Source organism: Dendrobium catenatum, unplaced genomic scaffold (genome assembly GCF_001605985.2).
Source record: "Dendrobium catenatum unplaced genomic scaffold, ASM160598v2 fragScaff_scaffold_1608, whole genome shotgun sequence".
NCBI lineage: Eukaryota > Viridiplantae > Streptophyta > Magnoliopsida > Asparagales > Orchidaceae > Dendrobium > Dendrobium catenatum.
Window position 1 is genome coordinate 2,012,414 of NW_021320070.1, and position 17,913 is coordinate 2,030,326.

The window sequence follows — 17,913 nt, forward strand, 5'->3', positions numbered from 1 at the left end:
TTGATAGATGTATTTCATTTTCTTTCAAAAACTCATGCTCCTTATTTAAAATTAAATCTTTCTTTTATTTAAATAACAAAACAATTTTTTTTCTTTAAAGTATATCACTACAATAAGCCAGCTATATCTATAATAAAAAATGCTCATGTTAGTTCAAAATATCAACATTCTTAAAAAATCCTTCTTATATGTTTGAACCTTATATTGGATTTGTTTTTTCCCATTCAGCATTTAGCTCATTAGATATTAGGATGATCATTTTTTAGAAAAGGAAAAGGGGCAGGTGAGACCATATAAAGTGACCCAACTTATCATATATCTTTTAGTATTATGGATGAATGTCCGGTTTTCGATGTAATATAGAAAAGAATGCACATAATATAAATTAAAAGCTTCTAGTATATAAAAATTTCCTATAAAATTAGTAGTTATGCAGTTTATATTAAAGATTTAAATTATGCAAGCTTACATATCAATGTTTATGCTATATCTACTAGAAGATTAAGAGGTGTAATGTAGATTTTGTGCCGATCGAGCCAAACTAATTTTCACTTACTCAATCCTGATTGGTAAAAGTCAAAATGGGTATTAGTGTGAAATATGTTTAATAGATTGTCTGCTTCTGTTACGCCTCATGGTTGACTAAAAGGAGGTCAAAGTGTGGCGTGACATTTGTCTCCACCTTAATTTCATCAAATATACACAACAATGTCGACTATTGTCACGTAATAGTGTAATACTTTGTAAAAAGATTTTTTTTTTAGGGCACAACTTTAAAAATGCTGCTAGTGAAGTTCCCATGTTAACCTTCATTCAACTCCAAGAAATATATCAGTACTGCAAACGAGAAACATTTTTGAATTTCATGGGTCATAACAGCAACTACTCCAATGATATTTAAATGAATATCTCTTTTATTTTCCTATATCCAGGAATGTGAAAAATACAGAAATAGCATTCATGAAGCTAACCTCTTGGTACTTCCTTTCCAGTAAATTAATTTGATCGCTGAAATCCAGCCCAGTATCATCTGCCATTCTGCGCACCTAAAATAACGAGGAAAGAATGAACAACAAAAATCAGTGATGACTAACAAAAATGTTTGGAGAAGCATATTATTCTAGAGGGATGTATGCTTGTAAAGGCATATAAAAAAAATAAATGGCATGGCAGACACTGTAAGAGCATTTGGTACCTTTATTTACAAATATAAATGCTATTTCCTAGGCTAATTAAATCGTCATAATATGCCAGCAGATTTATTGAATATAAGACAGATTTGCGTTTAAAAACATTTTTCTACAAAAACACAGATAGGGTACAAGCACGTATTTAGAGCTTTATGTAACAAGGAACTCACGTCAGTTATTTTCTTTTCCAGCTCAACCAACGGCTTCTCAAATTCAAGTGTAACCGGCTTAGGCTTCTCTAATAGAGGTTTAAAATGAGACAAATATCTCAAGTGTCCACTTTCTAGATTTGGATCAATATCATCTGGCCATGGATAATCGTGCTTCTGTCCCTTTTTAACCTTAGCACTAACGCTGAATTTGCACCTGCTTTTGTAGCGTGATTGTGGGAGATGCCTCAACCAAGCTCCATTTACTCCATTTGATGGATTTAGGTACAGCTCAACTCCGAAAATATCTTTTCTAACATGAATGTACGAACCAGACACAAAGCTGCAACCCTCTCCAGTAAATGATGTGGACAAGGATAAAGAATTCATCCTAAATACCCCGATATCAGAAGTAACAGCAATTTTTCAGTAGTCTTTTGTTATACTGCAGCTCAACTGCACTTCCCTACAAAATACACAAGAAATTGACAAATTGTGAACGGAAATGCATGAATTGATAAAGAAAACTAAAAATTGTTCAAAAATAGCAAAAGGCATGTTTTATGTCAAATATCATCAGCAAGTGAAAGATAATGGCAGGAGCTGAAGCTGATTAAGTGAGAAGTGGGAGAAAAGGCATTCATTACTGATGTCAAGTACCACATTGAGAGGAATTGAGATGGAGAAGAATAAGTTACTCCCAATCCAATGAAAGCTATTCTTTTACAGGCATTGCTATACTAAACTTTATTTTAGCATGTAGCCATAATTCAATCCTCTATCAATAAGATGACAAGAAATGTAAAGACCAGAAAGTCATTAAAAAAATCAACAATTAAATAAAAATCATTAAAGGACGACAAGGATTTAATGGAATCGCCTAGTTTAATTGTAAGAAAAGGTGTAAATTGTATCATTCAAAAGAATAATTAATTACTTGATGTAAAAATAATGAACTTTTGAAAGGTATTATGTTTCCTAGAGGATTCATATAAGATGATTTTTTACAAAAAAATAATTATGTAATGATTTAAATAATCCATAAGCATTCTAAAATCTAATAATGCATTAAATCTCTAAGATTTTTTTTAAGTAAAACAATTATTATTAGTCAATGAAATAGTACTATGGAGAGAGTTATGGAGCATAGGTTGCAATGTGACACTAATGTTTCTCAAAATCAATTTGGATTCATGCTAGGTAGGTGATGCAAAACTAAGAAGGATTTAAATGAATGCGATAAGAACTTGAACATTTTGAATAAGAGCAATTAATAATTACGAACGTTCGCCACTAAACGACAATAGAAAACAAAAGAGGGGAGGTTTCGCTTAGGCCAAATCACATGCTAAGAGCAAGAATCACAAAAGTAATTAGAATTTTCAACTGATGCAAATTAAGTAGATGTTCAATAGAATCCCTAGGTTAACAATGAGTTAGAAAGCATAGAAAATCAAAACTCAAATCCTATAGTTACTAAGCGAAGGCAGAGAGCTTTGGCACGACTCCTTGTGCTTGAATCACAACCTACAGGAGCAGAGGATTAGAAGAAAATTTGAATAGGGGAAAAAGTTCACCCTCGTCGTGGAGCGAAAGTGATTTTCCACTGAATGTTTGCAAGCTGCTCTTCGATTGCTTCGGACAAGGTGAAGATGATGCAATCCAGGTATTCTTCGACGGAATTGTCTATTTCCAGGTTGACGTCGAAGAATGTTGAACGGAGGATGTCAACGTTTCCTTGATCGTTGTAGACGAAGCCGGAGTCAAGATTGGGATCGGACATTCATCGATTTTGTTAGGGTGAAGTGTTGGCGGTGAAGATCTTTGCTTCCCTTAAGGATTCCTCTTGAAAGAAAGAAGTTTCTCTCAAGGATTCAAGTGGAGAAGAGGGAGAGAGGTGGCCGGCCAAAGATGGGGGCCTAGGGAGGAAAGAGGTTCAGATTTTGGGAGGTATGATGGAGGGAAATTAGGGAATGTATTTCCCCTAATTAATTATTGAACTTGGAAAGAATTAAAAGGGGAAAGGGGTGAGAGAGAGGGACGGGTCGGAGAGGGACGGGTTTTGAAATCTTCCAAAAGAGAGGAGTCAACAATTTGGAAAGAAATCAATTGGGGAATTAGGGAGGGCAGGCGGCATAGAAAGAGGGGGGCCGGCGATTTCTATAGGGAAGAGGGATTTAGGGAGAGGCTTTTAAGGTTGCTTGTTTTAGACTTGGATATTTGGAAAGGTGTAATTAAATCCAATTGAATTTAAATTCAAATAAGATTTAATTTTAGAAACTTTCTAAAAATAAAATTTCGTAATTTAGGAAACAATTCAAATTCAAATTAAATTTGAATATGAATTAGATAAGTTTCCTATCCCAAATTGGAAAGGATTGAATACAAGCCTTGATGGGGGAATTCCCGCGCGGGGGGCGGGGCCTACGGCTTATGTGGGTTGGCCGCCGGTTTTGGGTGAAGGGAAATGGGGATCGGGTGAGGTGGAGAGCTAGGGTGCTAGCCCAAAACCAAGGTGGAGGTGGGCTTGTGGTAGGCCGGAGGTGGGAGGATTAAAGGGGTGGCCGGCGGTTTAGGGTTGTAGGTGGACCGAGAGATGGAAGGGAAGGGAGGGAGAAAGAAATAAAAAAAATTACGAAGAAACTAGCCACGAACCTGGATTCTTCCAAGGTTGGTGGGTGATTTGCTTCCCTTTCCAAGAGATTTCTCTCCAAACCCTCTCAAGCTCTCACAAGAACTCAATATGCAAAAAAAAATTATCATTCATTCATTAACCTTCAAAAGAAAACATAAGGGTTATATATAGCCTCATACAATTGACGGAAAAATAAAAAGACGACTTAGCCCTTTGGGCTTACACATGACCATCTTTAAGTAAGGGGCAGAAAGAGAAATACAAAAACAAATAAATAAAAACAAGTACATTTGAGAACTTAAAAATATATCGGCAAGATCATAGCAGTAGATATGCGACCACGCCTCTGATAAACTTTTCATGCTCCGATGTCCCCATCAGTAGGTCTACTATGGAAGCTATACATTTATTGAGAGGTTTGATGGATAAGTATAGAGAGAATAAGGAGGATATACAAATAAAAAAAATAAAAATAAATAAATGAGGATCTACATATGATTTTTATTGATTTAGTGAAAATATATGATAAAATTCCAAGAGACATGCTATGGAGAGTTCTACATAAAAAAGTGGTTAATAATGTTTATATTCAAGTCATTAACGAAATATATGCAGGTGTGGTTAATTGTGTTCAAACACAAGGTGATTTGACCAAGTATTTTCCTATTTCAGTTGGATTACATCAAGGATCAGTCTTAAGCCCACATCTTTTTGCTTTAGTCATGGATGTTATCACTAGACAGTTGCAAGAGGTTGTATTCATATCGTGGATGTTATCACTAGATTAGCCTTAAGCCCATATCTTTCTCCATTATGCCTTGTTAAGAATCAAATTCTCATTTAAATCTAACAAATAAATGTCATTTCTAATATTTTCTAACCAAGTTTTTTTAGATCTACATCTCCCTTTCTTAACTTAAGTCAAATCGAAAGGTCGCCGTTTTTTGTGACCAAACCATATAAGGCGACTCTATATAATCTTACCTTCCCCTGGAACTACTCCAACCTTTTCACATATATGCTCATTTCGTATTCTGTCTCTAAGAGTAAAGTCACTCATCCATCTGAGCATCCTCATCTCTACAACACTTAACTTAATATATGTTTCTCTTTTAATGGCCAACAATCTGCACCATAAAGCATTGTAGGTCTCACTGCTATCTTATAGAATTTTCTCTTAAGTTTGAGAGGGGTTTTTCTAGCACACAACAAGCCCGATGCATTCCTCCACTTCAACCATCCAACTTGAATTCTACTAATAATATCCCCATCCATTTCACCATCACTCTGAACAATCGACCCAAGATATCTAAAATGTAAACTATCATGTGAGAACATCCATGACTAAAGCAAAAAGATATGGGCTTAAGGCTGATCTTTGATGTAATCCAACTGAAATAGGAAAATACTTGGTCAAACCATCTAGTGTTTGAACACAAGTAACACCTCCTACATAAATATCCTTAATGACTTGAATATAAGCATTATTAACCCCTTTCTTTCAAGAACTCTCCATAGCACTTCTCTAATAACTTTATCATACGTTTTCTCTAAATCAATAAATATCATATGTTGACCTCCTTATTCTCCCTATACTTCTCCATCAAACATCTCAATAAATGTATAGCTTCCATAGTAGACCTACCCGACATAATCCAAATTGATTTTGAGAAACATTAGTATCATGCTGCAACCTATTCTCCATAACTCTCTCCTATTGTTTTGAAGTATGATACATTAACTTAATTCCTCTATAATTCGTACAATCTTGTGTATCACATTTATTCTTAAAAATAGAAATCAACACACTCATTCTTCAATCATCTGTCATTTTTTAAGTCTTCAAAATAATATTAAAAAGTTTAGTAAGCCCAGAAATTCCTTCATCTCCTAAGCATTTGCACACCTCTATTGGAATATTATCATGTCCAACAGCTTTTCCACATTTCATTTTCTTTAAAGTCTCTCTACCTTCGATTTTGCTAATACACCGATAAAAAAAATCTTTATTTTCATTTAGGATGCTAAGGTAACTAAAGTCAATCGCATTTTCACAATCATAATTGAAAAGTTTAGCAAAACATATCATCCACCTTTGAATATCCTCTTCTAATAAAAGCACTCTTGATCTTCATCCTTACTACACTTCACTTGAATTAAATCCTTACTACTCATATCTTTTTGTTTGGCTAACTTATACATATATCTTTTGTGCTCCTTAGTATCTGATCAATTATATAAATCATTAAAAGCTAAATTCTTTGCATCGCATATTACTGTCTTAGACTCCTTACGGGCCTCTTAATATCTTTCCCAATTATCAAAACTTTTACATCTAAATCAATCTTTATAACAATTTTTTTTCTTCCACATTTTGATTCCACCACCAACTATTTTTACTACTAGGAGTTTTTTTCATTAATACTTCAAGCACATCTTTTGCAACATTCTTTATATTACTAGCTACTTTTTCCCACATAACATTAGCTTTATCATGCATAGACAAAATCTTATAATCTAGAATCTTACTCTCAAAATAATTTTTGTTAATATTTTTTAAATGTCTTCATCTAATCCTAGAACAATGTTTTACTTTTTTTTTTTTTGTCCCTTCATCTTATGGTCCAAAACTAATATAAATGTTAATGATATGAGAAGCCAAATACTATGATTAGTATACATTTCATAGATAATAACTAACATGCATATTGCTTCCTTTTCTCTGAATTACTTTACTCTTGTACATTTGTTCACCCAATAAGTTCTTCACATTACTCACCCAGATGTATGTCAATATTTTTTATGCAAGTTGAGCTTGATGAGGCCATTGAAGGCTAAGAGCAATAAGAAAGGAATGGTTAAGTTTAAGTACAGTTCTAAGTTATTAGTTGTATTTTGGATTTAGAAGCTTTCATTACAAGCCAATTATGTATGTAATTGTAGTATTGTTCTTCTCACAGCAATGGAAATGATAGATCGGGGAGTGGCTTTGACAATCCCATCACCGTTATACTCAGAGATTCAGAACCGATTCGTGATAGGAGAGAATGAAAAACAGAACAATTCATACTGCTGCAATTAAAAATGAAAGTTAACAAACAAATGCGCAAGTTAATCTTGCAATATAAATCACTGCTGCTGCTCAGTTTCATGGCAAAATATAAATTCAGATCGCTAAACAACAGCTCAAACAACATTTGCATTTTCATTGCTCGCACTTCACAGAAACAATAAAAAATTAAAAACTGCCATCTAGAACGAGCAAATTCAAAGGAACCAAGACAGCTAAAAAAAATACAAACGCTGCGAGAAGAAGACACAGCTCATCTACAACAGTCCGAAGGAAAATAGTCAATTAGGTCCTATCTGCGCATCTTAGCCACCATTTGCAGCCGGATCAAAGGAGACGCAATAAATTATAGCTGCAGCAAAACTTGATAAACTGTACAGAGGCATACCTTCGAATCAGCACACCGACTTCACCCGCGAATTCACTACTTGCAAATCAGAGGAATGAACTGGATAAATCTTATTCCACAGTAGGGTTTGGAGACGAGAAAGAGAAACTTCGTTCGATTAAATGGACCTTTACAAATTTTCATTAATGGAGAGGGCGGACAAAACTATGATGTTGCTCGCTCGCACACGACGCTCTGGTTGGATGGCAAGACTAACGGCCAAGATCTTGTATAGAACACATGGACGGCAGAGAGTGCAGAGACATAGAAATTTCTATGCGGTAGTAACCTAAAATTAGTTGAGTCTGGAGGGGAACAGATTGGACCGCCGCAACCCGCGGCTCCGTGTTCCGGCCAACTGGACTACGGGGTCCAAACGGTTACACGTGGCAAGCGTATATGGTTATATTTTTCGTGTGTGTAGGTGGCTTGATGCTTTGTGCTGAGGCATATGAAATTTTAGTTTATGCCTCATTTACATATAATTAGCTAAATATCTTCTTATTTTATATATTTTGAAAAATAGTCCAAACTTTCATTTTAAATATTTCCTCTCTTCCACATGTGCGGTCACCAGATCATTCGGAGGTGAATTAAAAATCTTGGTGTCTCATAAATGCTAGACACTCTCTCCTTATCTGATTGCGTGCCAGATTTTCGTACAACACTAAGACGATAAACTTTATATTTCTCCACCGCCGCGAATACTCCTGGACGCAACAATAAATAACAAAATGATGATATGACGCATCTTGATTCACCTTAGGACGATATCCGATAATCACACACAATAATTTCTTCTCCTCGACTTATCATTAATTCATCGATACCTATATTCAACAATATAGACAGAGTAAAAAAAATTAGTAGAACACAATTTGTGATTTTAAAAGAATTCTTAATTTTTTTCACTCGGGCATGAAACCAATATTGATGGTTTTTTTTAGATATTTTATTATAAAATATACAATATAAATAATGTTTACTTTCATATTCTAAAAAGTTGGAATAATTATTTGAATGGTGCCTATGATCATTACCAAATATGAAAAAAAAATGACATATTATTGTAGTGGGAAGTGCTTTATTGTTTATAAACACTAAAATATCATATTCTAGTAGTAATATTTTATCAATATTCCTCTTATAATATATGTAATTATTCTTTATCTCAAAACTTATACAAATATAGTGATGTTGATTTTATTTATTAAATGAGTAATTATTTTTAAAATATATTTAGAACAAAAAACTAAAGAGGCCTTAAGAATAGAATATTTAATTTAAGGTAGATAGTCTTCCTCGTTAGGGGTGTAAACGAGTCGAATCGAGTTGTAACAAAATTTGAGCTTGACTCGTCCCTCTAAAGAGCAGCTCGAGCTCGAGTTGAGCCCATAGAACCAGCTTAAGCTGGACTCGTCCATTTTTACTTGAGTTGGACTCGTCCATTTTCCTTTGGCATTATCTAAATCTTGGCCTCAAAAAGACAGTAACGGTCTAAAGATAGACCATTCTTCTCATTTGATTCGGGATACACGTGGCGTTCGCCCCCTCCCAATCAAGGCAAAATCGATCCTATGGGGATTCGATTTGACCTCTTTCACACAGGTCAACGTCGTCGAGCAAAGACTTCGACATACAACCTCGGATAGGTCTTATATCCTTGGTAGATTCTTTCGACTTCTTCTACATAAGTTAACAATTTCTAATTTCTGTACAAGAGGAGGGGCGCTGAGTCAAGTAGGGAAAGTCACATACTAAAAAACAACGGAAAGCCTCAACTATCAGAAAGCTATATAGAGAATAGGAGAAGGACCGCGCGGGACGCGCTGTTTCGTGGGCAGCAATTTTCGGCCCAGACGGTTCAAATCAAACATTTATGGGGTCCATGGACATGTTTTTTTGATATTTCAGACTCGATTTTGATACTTTCGGAGCTCAATGAGGCCTCTACGATCAAATTTGAGCAAGATTTTAATTTTTGGAATGTAATTTTTTGCGGTTCGGCTAATGTGAAATATTGACACATATATTTTCGGACTTCTGGAGCTTCGACGTTCAAAAATAGGTGGGCAACTAATACATCATCAAAAAAGTATATTGATCGAGCACGAATCTCGAGGCAAAAATCAAGTTGGAAACTTCAAAAATTAAATTCGGGATCACCTGAACTCCGATTTCAACAAACTTATAGTCGAACTGAGCATCTCGGAAATACGAACTCAACGACACCAAATTAAACTCAATTCGAGGCCAAATGAGTCCAAATCAAGGACCATAAGCACTATTGGAAGGTTCGAACCACAATTTGGATTACCAAACGTGACGTGCTTATGATCAAATCGAGCGGCTCGACGAGACAAATTCAATGAGCCTAAGATCATCGAATTCCGACATCATTTAGACCTTTAAATGTCTGACAAATGGTCCACAATCAAAGGATTTAATATCGGCCGTCCATTCAAACTACTCCTGATTCGCCCCTGAAATCTCACCTATTTACAGGCCATGCCACTCTAGAAATCTATAAATAGACCTCTCATTTCTCTTGAAGAGGGAGGCGAAAGCAAGGAGAGCCCCAGGCAAGATAAGAAGGAGAAGAGAAGATAAGAAGTATAGGAGGGAAGAACTCCTCGACCATCGTCGCCGAAATTCTGTCCAAATGACGCCGAAATTCCGCCCTGACTTACGACTAACGCCTGAATTCCGCCTGATCTCCAAGTGACTATATATGTAGTTTTGCCCGAATACCATAATGTCGGAGTTCTCCCCGGCCTCCGACTGACGTCAGACTTATACCAGACGTCGGGCCTCCGCTCATCGCCATATTTATATCCGACGTTGGACTTCTGTCCATCGTTAGATTTTCACCGAACATTTATCTGATGCTGGATTTCTATCCATTGTTGGACTTCTACCTGACACAGTCCTTCCAACCTCTATCGCACGCCGACTACAGTCTTGCTGACCTCCGTCGCGCGCCAACTACAGTCCTTTTGACCTCTATTACCTACCGATTATGGTCCTATTGACTTACGTCGCCTATTGAATACAGTCCTTTCGACCTCCATCTCCCGCTGATTACGGTCCTTCTGACCTATGTCGCCCCCCGACTATGGTTCTGCTGACTCACGTCGCCCACTGACTACAGTTCTTCTGACCTCTGTCGCCCGCCGACTGCGATCCTGCTGACTTACGTCGCCCATCGACTACTGTTCTTCCGACCTCCGTCGCCCGCCGACTACGGTGCTTTCGATTTACATCGTCCACCGACAAACAGTTCTCCCGACTAAACGAACACGTCAATAGTGACTCTTTGTATTCACATCATGTAATGTACTCTATAAGATGTACATCAAATTAAGGCATTCCCCCAAGGAAGTGCGTCATTTGTAATTAACTATAATATTAGTGGATTCATTCAAATTGGGCTAGGCCCCATGGTTTTTCAATTCCCCTTTTTCAGGGATTTTTCACGTAAAAATCTTGATGTCTCATAAATGCTAGAACCTAGCTCTCTCTTATCTGATTGCGTGCCGGATTTTCGTACAATGCTAAGACACTAAACTTTATATTTTTCTACCGCCGTGAATACTCCAGGACGCAACAAGTGATAAGATGAATTTCAGTGGTGAAATTCTAATGAGGAAACATTTGTAATACTCAAAAGTTTCAAGTAAAAATATAAATTTGAATTAGTTAAAGTAACTTGAAAATTTATATGAAAGTATAAGGTTTAATTACTATTAATTACTGTTAACAGCTAATTACTATAATCATTAAATTATCATTAATTAGAAAATTATTAATTAATAACTTACTATAAAGCAGTACTTAAATATTAACACAACATTAATTTAAATTAAGTACTAAGTAGCAGTAAACGAATGTTAATTAATTAAAGTGTGAAGTAAATATGTAAAAGCAGTTAAATTTACATTATCCTTCTGAAAATAAGCTACTCTTTTGTATTCCTGAATAGGTGCTTGCAAAGGATGTGACCTTGTGATTGTAGTTATACGTGTGGGACTTTATTTATTCACATCAATTGATTTTCACACAAGCAGGAGCAAGGAGAAAAGGTTGCTTAGTGCTTACGAGTTCTGTGGGAGTAAAAGGACTATTCTGTGGAGTAATTGAAGTCAGTTTTGTAGTGAGTAAAAGGACTATTCTGTGGAGTAAATAGCAAAGGAAGAGAGAAGAAGGGAAATAGAGAAATTGAAGGAATAAGGAACCAAGGTAAGCATTTTTATTACGTTATAGTTGTGTATTGTAAGTTTCAAATATTGGTAAAAGTTCTTAAGAAGATTATACTTTATGTAGTTAAATAGCAATAATTAATGTCAGATTTATCTGTGCTCCATTGAACATTCATATGAAAGTTAAATATATAAAAAAATGATAGCTAGAACCTTAAAAAATTAATTGTAATATTCATTACAGGCTTCAAATAAAAAAAATGATCATAAATATGATTTTATTTGTAAATATTTATAAGTTGATACAATTATGATTTCAATTATGTTATTATTTATAATGTTGTATTTAATTTTTTTATTTAAATTGTATAAATTTATGAGCTTCATAGCTTATTAGCTTGTATACTGACTCTTGTTATAGGGAAAAATAAGAAAAAAGTTGTAGTATATTAAAAAGGTTATTGAATATTTAAAAATTTTTTTAGCAATATTTGTGAGTCTTCATGTGAGATATTTAAACTATTAAATTGTGGTGATGTATTTTAATTTTCTTAGAGGCTCTATAATTACTTGTGCAATGAAATTAGGACTATATAGATACTTCTATTTATTTAGAAAATGTATTGTTTAGTGGATGGATTACATACAAGTATTCAAATGATGAAAAATATTAGATGTTAAAAACTATGAATATTATGTTTATCTCTATGAACTATGTGTTACTGGTAAGGAATTTTGTTGGATAGATGTTACATTGATTATCCTAGACATTTTAATTGTAACATAGTAAAGATTGGTTATTCACTTACGTTAAATGAAGTCTGATTGATCTACATAGGATAATGGGTCGATGAGCTTTCATTTAAATACTGTGATTTAGTATTATCATATATTGATTCATATTATACTGATTGAGAGTTAGTTAGAAGGAGATCATTATTGTGATAACAGGTAATGAGTGACGATTATGTTTAATGAGTCAATGTTTTACTATTTTGATATTATACTAGAAAAATAATGATTAAGTAAGGATGTCTTATTTAATTAGTGTGATCAATACTAAAATGCATGTTATTTATTTATTATTATTTTTATTGTACGATTTCATTACTTTATTGTAACAATTTATTTATTTATAATTATTATATAAATTTACTATTATCGCATTACTTTACTGTTAGTGCCACTTATTTTTCTAACAAGACTATACTGATAATGCTATCGATATGGATATCACTATTGTTCAATACTACTATTGATTCATTGTATTGAGTAGTGATATTGATTCACTGTACTTATATTGAGTACGTGATATATTGAGTGTATGATTAAAATACTAATTATTTGATGTCGTTATAATATTTTATTATATTAATATGAGTTTTACCACTTTATACAATTATTTTGTTGATTGATAGTATAGATACGACGCTTGCTTTACTTATTCGACATCCATACTATTTTACTGATTTCCCCACTATACTGCTTTATTGATTTTTATGTCGTACTATTTTATTATTTACAAATTATATTGCTACTGTATGTGAGTTTTACTATTTATGTACTGATTCATGGTCATATGACTGTTATTGTTATAAAATGACTTATGACATGCATACTGCTTCTTTACCGTATTTTGAATTCGGTTATAGACTTCAGTAATATGTTGGGCTATTTAGTTCATTATATGTGGTTTAAATGAATTTAGGTCATACCAGATGATCATGTGTGTGAGATTGATTAGAACATAATTTTCAAATTTATTGTTGGTTTATTTCTTTCTATCTTTTAGCTATTATTTTATACTCAATATTGATGATGATAGATTGTAATTGTATGATTCATGAGTATTGTATATGATTTTGGAATAATAATGATGTTTTGATTTCTAGTTATTTTTAGCTGATATTATATTGATAAAAGTTAAATAGATAGTTCTAATGTTAATTATAAAGGATAAAAGAATAATTCTTCCAAATTAAATTCCCGGGCGCCCTAATATGTAGGAAAAATATGACCATCAATGATCAATTGACCACCATATACTAACATAAGCGATGCAGCTGATTGATCCATCTTGCAATAGTTGTGTAATGAAAATATCTGCTAATGGATTAGTATAAAGAGAGAATTCAAACTCTTATATCCTAATACTTTATATGATCATCGTTAAAAAAAAAAACTTCTACATTATCTAAAATGGTACGTGCCTAATTAGTTCCGTAATTAAATTTACTAATCTTAAGACACGTGCACAATTAATGTTGAGACTAGAGGTGTCAATTTCGGGTTACGGGTCGGGTTCAGATCGAACCCGAAATTGACCCGGCACTATTCAGGTTCGGGTCGACCCAACCTGGTTTTGCAAAAGGGGCGATTTTCTGGACCCAAACCCGACCCGCTTCGGGTTCGGGTCAAACCGACCCAACCCACGGACACCACAGACGAGACATGGCCTCTGGACGCCGACGACGCGGAACTGCCGGACGCAGGACGCCGACGCGGAACTGGCCTGGGCCGCCTGGCCTCGCCGCCTCGGGACGCAACGCACGCGAAAATGGCTGGCCTCGGGACGGCGCGGAACTGGCCTGGCCTCGGGACGGCGCGAAACTGGCCTGGCCTCGGGACGACGCGGAACTGGCCTGTCCTCAGGACGACGCGGAACTGGCCTGGCTTCGGGATTTTGGACGCAGCGCGGAACTGGCTTGGCCTCAGGACTCCGATGCGGACATTCCGGACAGAGGTTGTGTGCATTCCGGGTCATTTCGAGTTATTCCCGGGTCAAGCTGAACCCGACCCGCTTCGAGTTCAGGTCAACCCAAATCCGAAATTTTCGTGTCGGGTTCAGGTCGGGTCCAATATTAACAGTTCTAGTTGAGACACATGCTTAATTAAATATTTTTTGCTAAAATAGGGTATGATAAATAACTGGAATGATAGAAGTACTAAATATTTAATATAAGAATCATATATATAAAGGATTTAGCTGCTTGTGCGGTATGGATTAGATGGAAGAGAGGATAACAACAAATTATAACAGATTTGTATATTCATGAATTAACATTAAATAAAATCTCTTACTCAAATATTTTGGATCTTAAACAAAACAAACAATAACAAAAAATTCTCCTAAAATATATAAATATAAATAATAAATCCAAAATTGTTTAAGGCAATGTGATATACTTGAAAAAAATGGGAAATCTAACTATTGCAAAAAAAAAAAAAAACATATATAGAGAAAATAAACTAATTGTGCGAGATGGAACCGTTGAAGATACGGTCATGAAGCGCACTCATTAGATTTGTCTCATCGAACTGCTCGATTTGATTATAAGCATGTCAAGTTTGGAATTCGTTTGGTAATCCAAACTATGCTTTTAACCCTCCAAATATACTTTGGACTCTTGATTTGGGCTCATTTGGGCTTGAATTTGACTGATTTTTGTGTCGTTAGATTCATCTTTCCGAGACATTCTGTTCGATTGTAATTTGCTGAAATCGGAGTTTAGATGGTCGCAGATTTAATTTTGTAAGCTTTCAACTCAATTTTGCCTCGAGATTTGTGCCCGGTCTACACAAATTTTTGATGATATATCAAACATAAAGTTCTCCTAAAGATTTTAAATTTAAATTTAAATAATAAATCCAAAATTGTTTAAGGCAATGTGATATATCTTGAGGGGGACAAGGAACAATAATATTCAAACACAAAACTTCCAAATCTACCAGATTTAGAAGAAGCTTTACCATCCCAGATTAAACAGTCAGTATTGCAATATACTATAGGAATAACAGAAATCTCATTTAATAGCGATGCAGGCAAGTATACAAGAAGAGTCCAGGCACCATTAGTAATGAAAGAGGATACCAAGGTGCATAAATTAGAGGTTTGACACCACACATAATAATCTCTCCAAAATTTCTCCACTACATCACGTCAGAGCCAATCATTGCCTAAGTAAACGATTAGCCTAACATTTTTTTTTTTTTTGGGAAATTATTAGCCTAGCATTCATTTTATTTATTTATTTGATTGGTTTTAACGAAAATAATTTTCAATCGAATTTTCAGCGTATCTTCTACAGTAATAATCATAATTATGGACATCCAACTACTCTCCAATTTATTCTGAATTGAAAATATACCTATATATTATAATGAATTTAATATCAGCCCTACAGAATAGATTATACCGTGAAGGAACTATTGGCGTCCGCCGTTCCACAACAGCAGCCATAAGTTTCCCGAAGCGGTAGCCGCTAATTTATTGCAACTACGCTTTGGCTCCTCGGCCTTTCCTATTCATTGCATAAACCTTTATAAGTTACTGTTGATTCCATGCCCCACCTGTCCACCTCTACGTGGACCTCCGCCAGCCCTGTGCTGCCATCTACGTTGAATTTTTTTTTTAAGTAATAAAACTATTTATTCTTATAATATTTTTATTATATTTGTTTTGGATTTTAAGTTGTTAAATTAAAAGTTGTGAAACAAAAAATAAAAAAATTGATTGTTTTTTTTAATATTACAATTTTGATTTTCTGATTATTTTGAATTTTATTAGTTAAAGTTTTTTTTTAATAATAGATGAAGAAATATGCATATGACTAAGAAATTATACTCTTAAATAGATTATACCATACTTTTATAACTCATATGGAGAGTAAGACTTCATTTATCATAACTTTTTTATTATTTTTTAAAATAAGTTTTTTAGTAAAAAATTCTATGTTTAAATAAATTTTTAAGTAAATTGTCCTAAATGAAACATAAGTATATTATTTACTTGGAAAGTTAAGTAATTTATTTTTATTATATTTTATCATTCAAGTTTTTTGAATTGCTAAAATTCAAAACAGTTAAAAAACAACACTTTATGTTTTTTCATCATAATATTTATCTTTCGTCTCGTAAAAAGATGTCATGCTCATGCAATGATTAATAATTGTTACTCATACAATGCATGAGTTCACTCAAGCTTGTTCGTTATATGTATGCATATAATTAAGGTTTTGTTTGGGATAATTTTTTTACTGCTTTATAAAACAGCTTTCAAGTACAAAAATTTATACTTCAAGAAATTTTCGTCCTAAAAAGTCGCTTTATGAAGCAGTAAAAACTCTGTCCCAAAAGAAGCCTAAATTAACAGACAAATTTGAAGATTCTCTCAGCACAAAAAATACGAGTTTCATTGAAACATGAGCACACATGCATCGAACTTAGATGGCATGAGTTTTTTTTACTATTATAAGATCTATAAATTCGAATATAAGTGTATATTCATTGATGCACTGAATTTAATGCACATTGAATGACATGTTTTTTTGATTAAATATTATGAAATAGAATCTCATTGATTTTTATAACTTCTAGTACAATAAAATGCTTAACAAAAATAGTTTGAGAGGGAGAGATTTAAAATATATGATTGCTTTAAAATGTGTGCCTTAAATTAATCAATATTTGCCTCCCTATCTATATGCAAAGTCAAGGTCAATATGACATAATGTGTTATACAAAATTAAATAGAATTCCATCAAAAAATTAAAGTAAACTAGTCTTTTGACTCATTATAACAAAACTAATGCCTAAGAAGTCAACTTTGAATGAGTCATAGTTCTCAAACTTTTAAATGAGATACACCAACCAATAGCTAATATGGAAGAGTCCAATAAATAAATTTCAAAGTCAAAGTCATCGAATACAATGTGAGTAAGACATAACTCATGAGAAACTTATTAGAAATAGTCTGAGCCATGCACTTAGAGCAATCTACATCTAATACTCAGCTTGAACTAAGTCAATTCAACGTTAGGCAAGTTTTCAAATTTTACTTATATCTATCATAAAATTTGTTGATCTAGTTAAGCAAAGTATGTAGCGGCGAAACCAATTTTTCTTTTGAGGATAAGTAAATTCATTACATGAATAACTAATTGCATATATATAAGATAAAAATTGGTCTTTCTGTAAGAACAAATGAGAATGAGAGGAAGGAGATAGAGAAATCTTCTGTACCTTTAAGAGAATAAGAATAGGAGTAAAAATAGATAGCACACTGATTGCTACACACTCAACATGAAAGGTTCCCCTCGAAACAAAAAAAAAATTTATGTGCGGATATCGGACGATGCTCGGAGACCAATCAGAACACACCATGTCACTTTTTCTCTCGGTACCGCTCAATACCAAGAGACATGACGTATTCTAATTGATCTCCAAACAGTCTAATATTCGCATAAAATAATTTCTCTTCCTTAAAAATATGAATGAACCGAA

General features: G+C 34.0%; 1 protein-coding gene across 1 annotated transcript in view; it reads right to left on the bottom strand.

The window, feature by feature from the left end:
* Positions 1-7,618, bottom strand: part of LOC110099815 (acetyl-coenzyme A carboxylase carboxyl transferase subunit alpha, chloroplastic) — a 30,079-nt gene extending 22,461 nt beyond the window's left edge. Inside the window, exons 1-3 of the mRNA XM_020827103.2 lie at positions 7,433-7,618; positions 1,361-1,805; positions 972-1,046 (exon numbers count right to left, since the gene is read on the bottom strand). Coding sequence (XP_020682762.1) covers positions 972-1,046; positions 1,361-1,729 — 444 coding nt within the window. The 5' untranslated portion in view covers positions 1,730-1,805; positions 7,433-7,618. The remainder of the gene's footprint in view (positions 1-971; positions 1,047-1,360; positions 1,806-7,432) is intronic.
* Between the last annotated feature and the right edge of the window lie 10,295 nt (positions 7,619-17,913).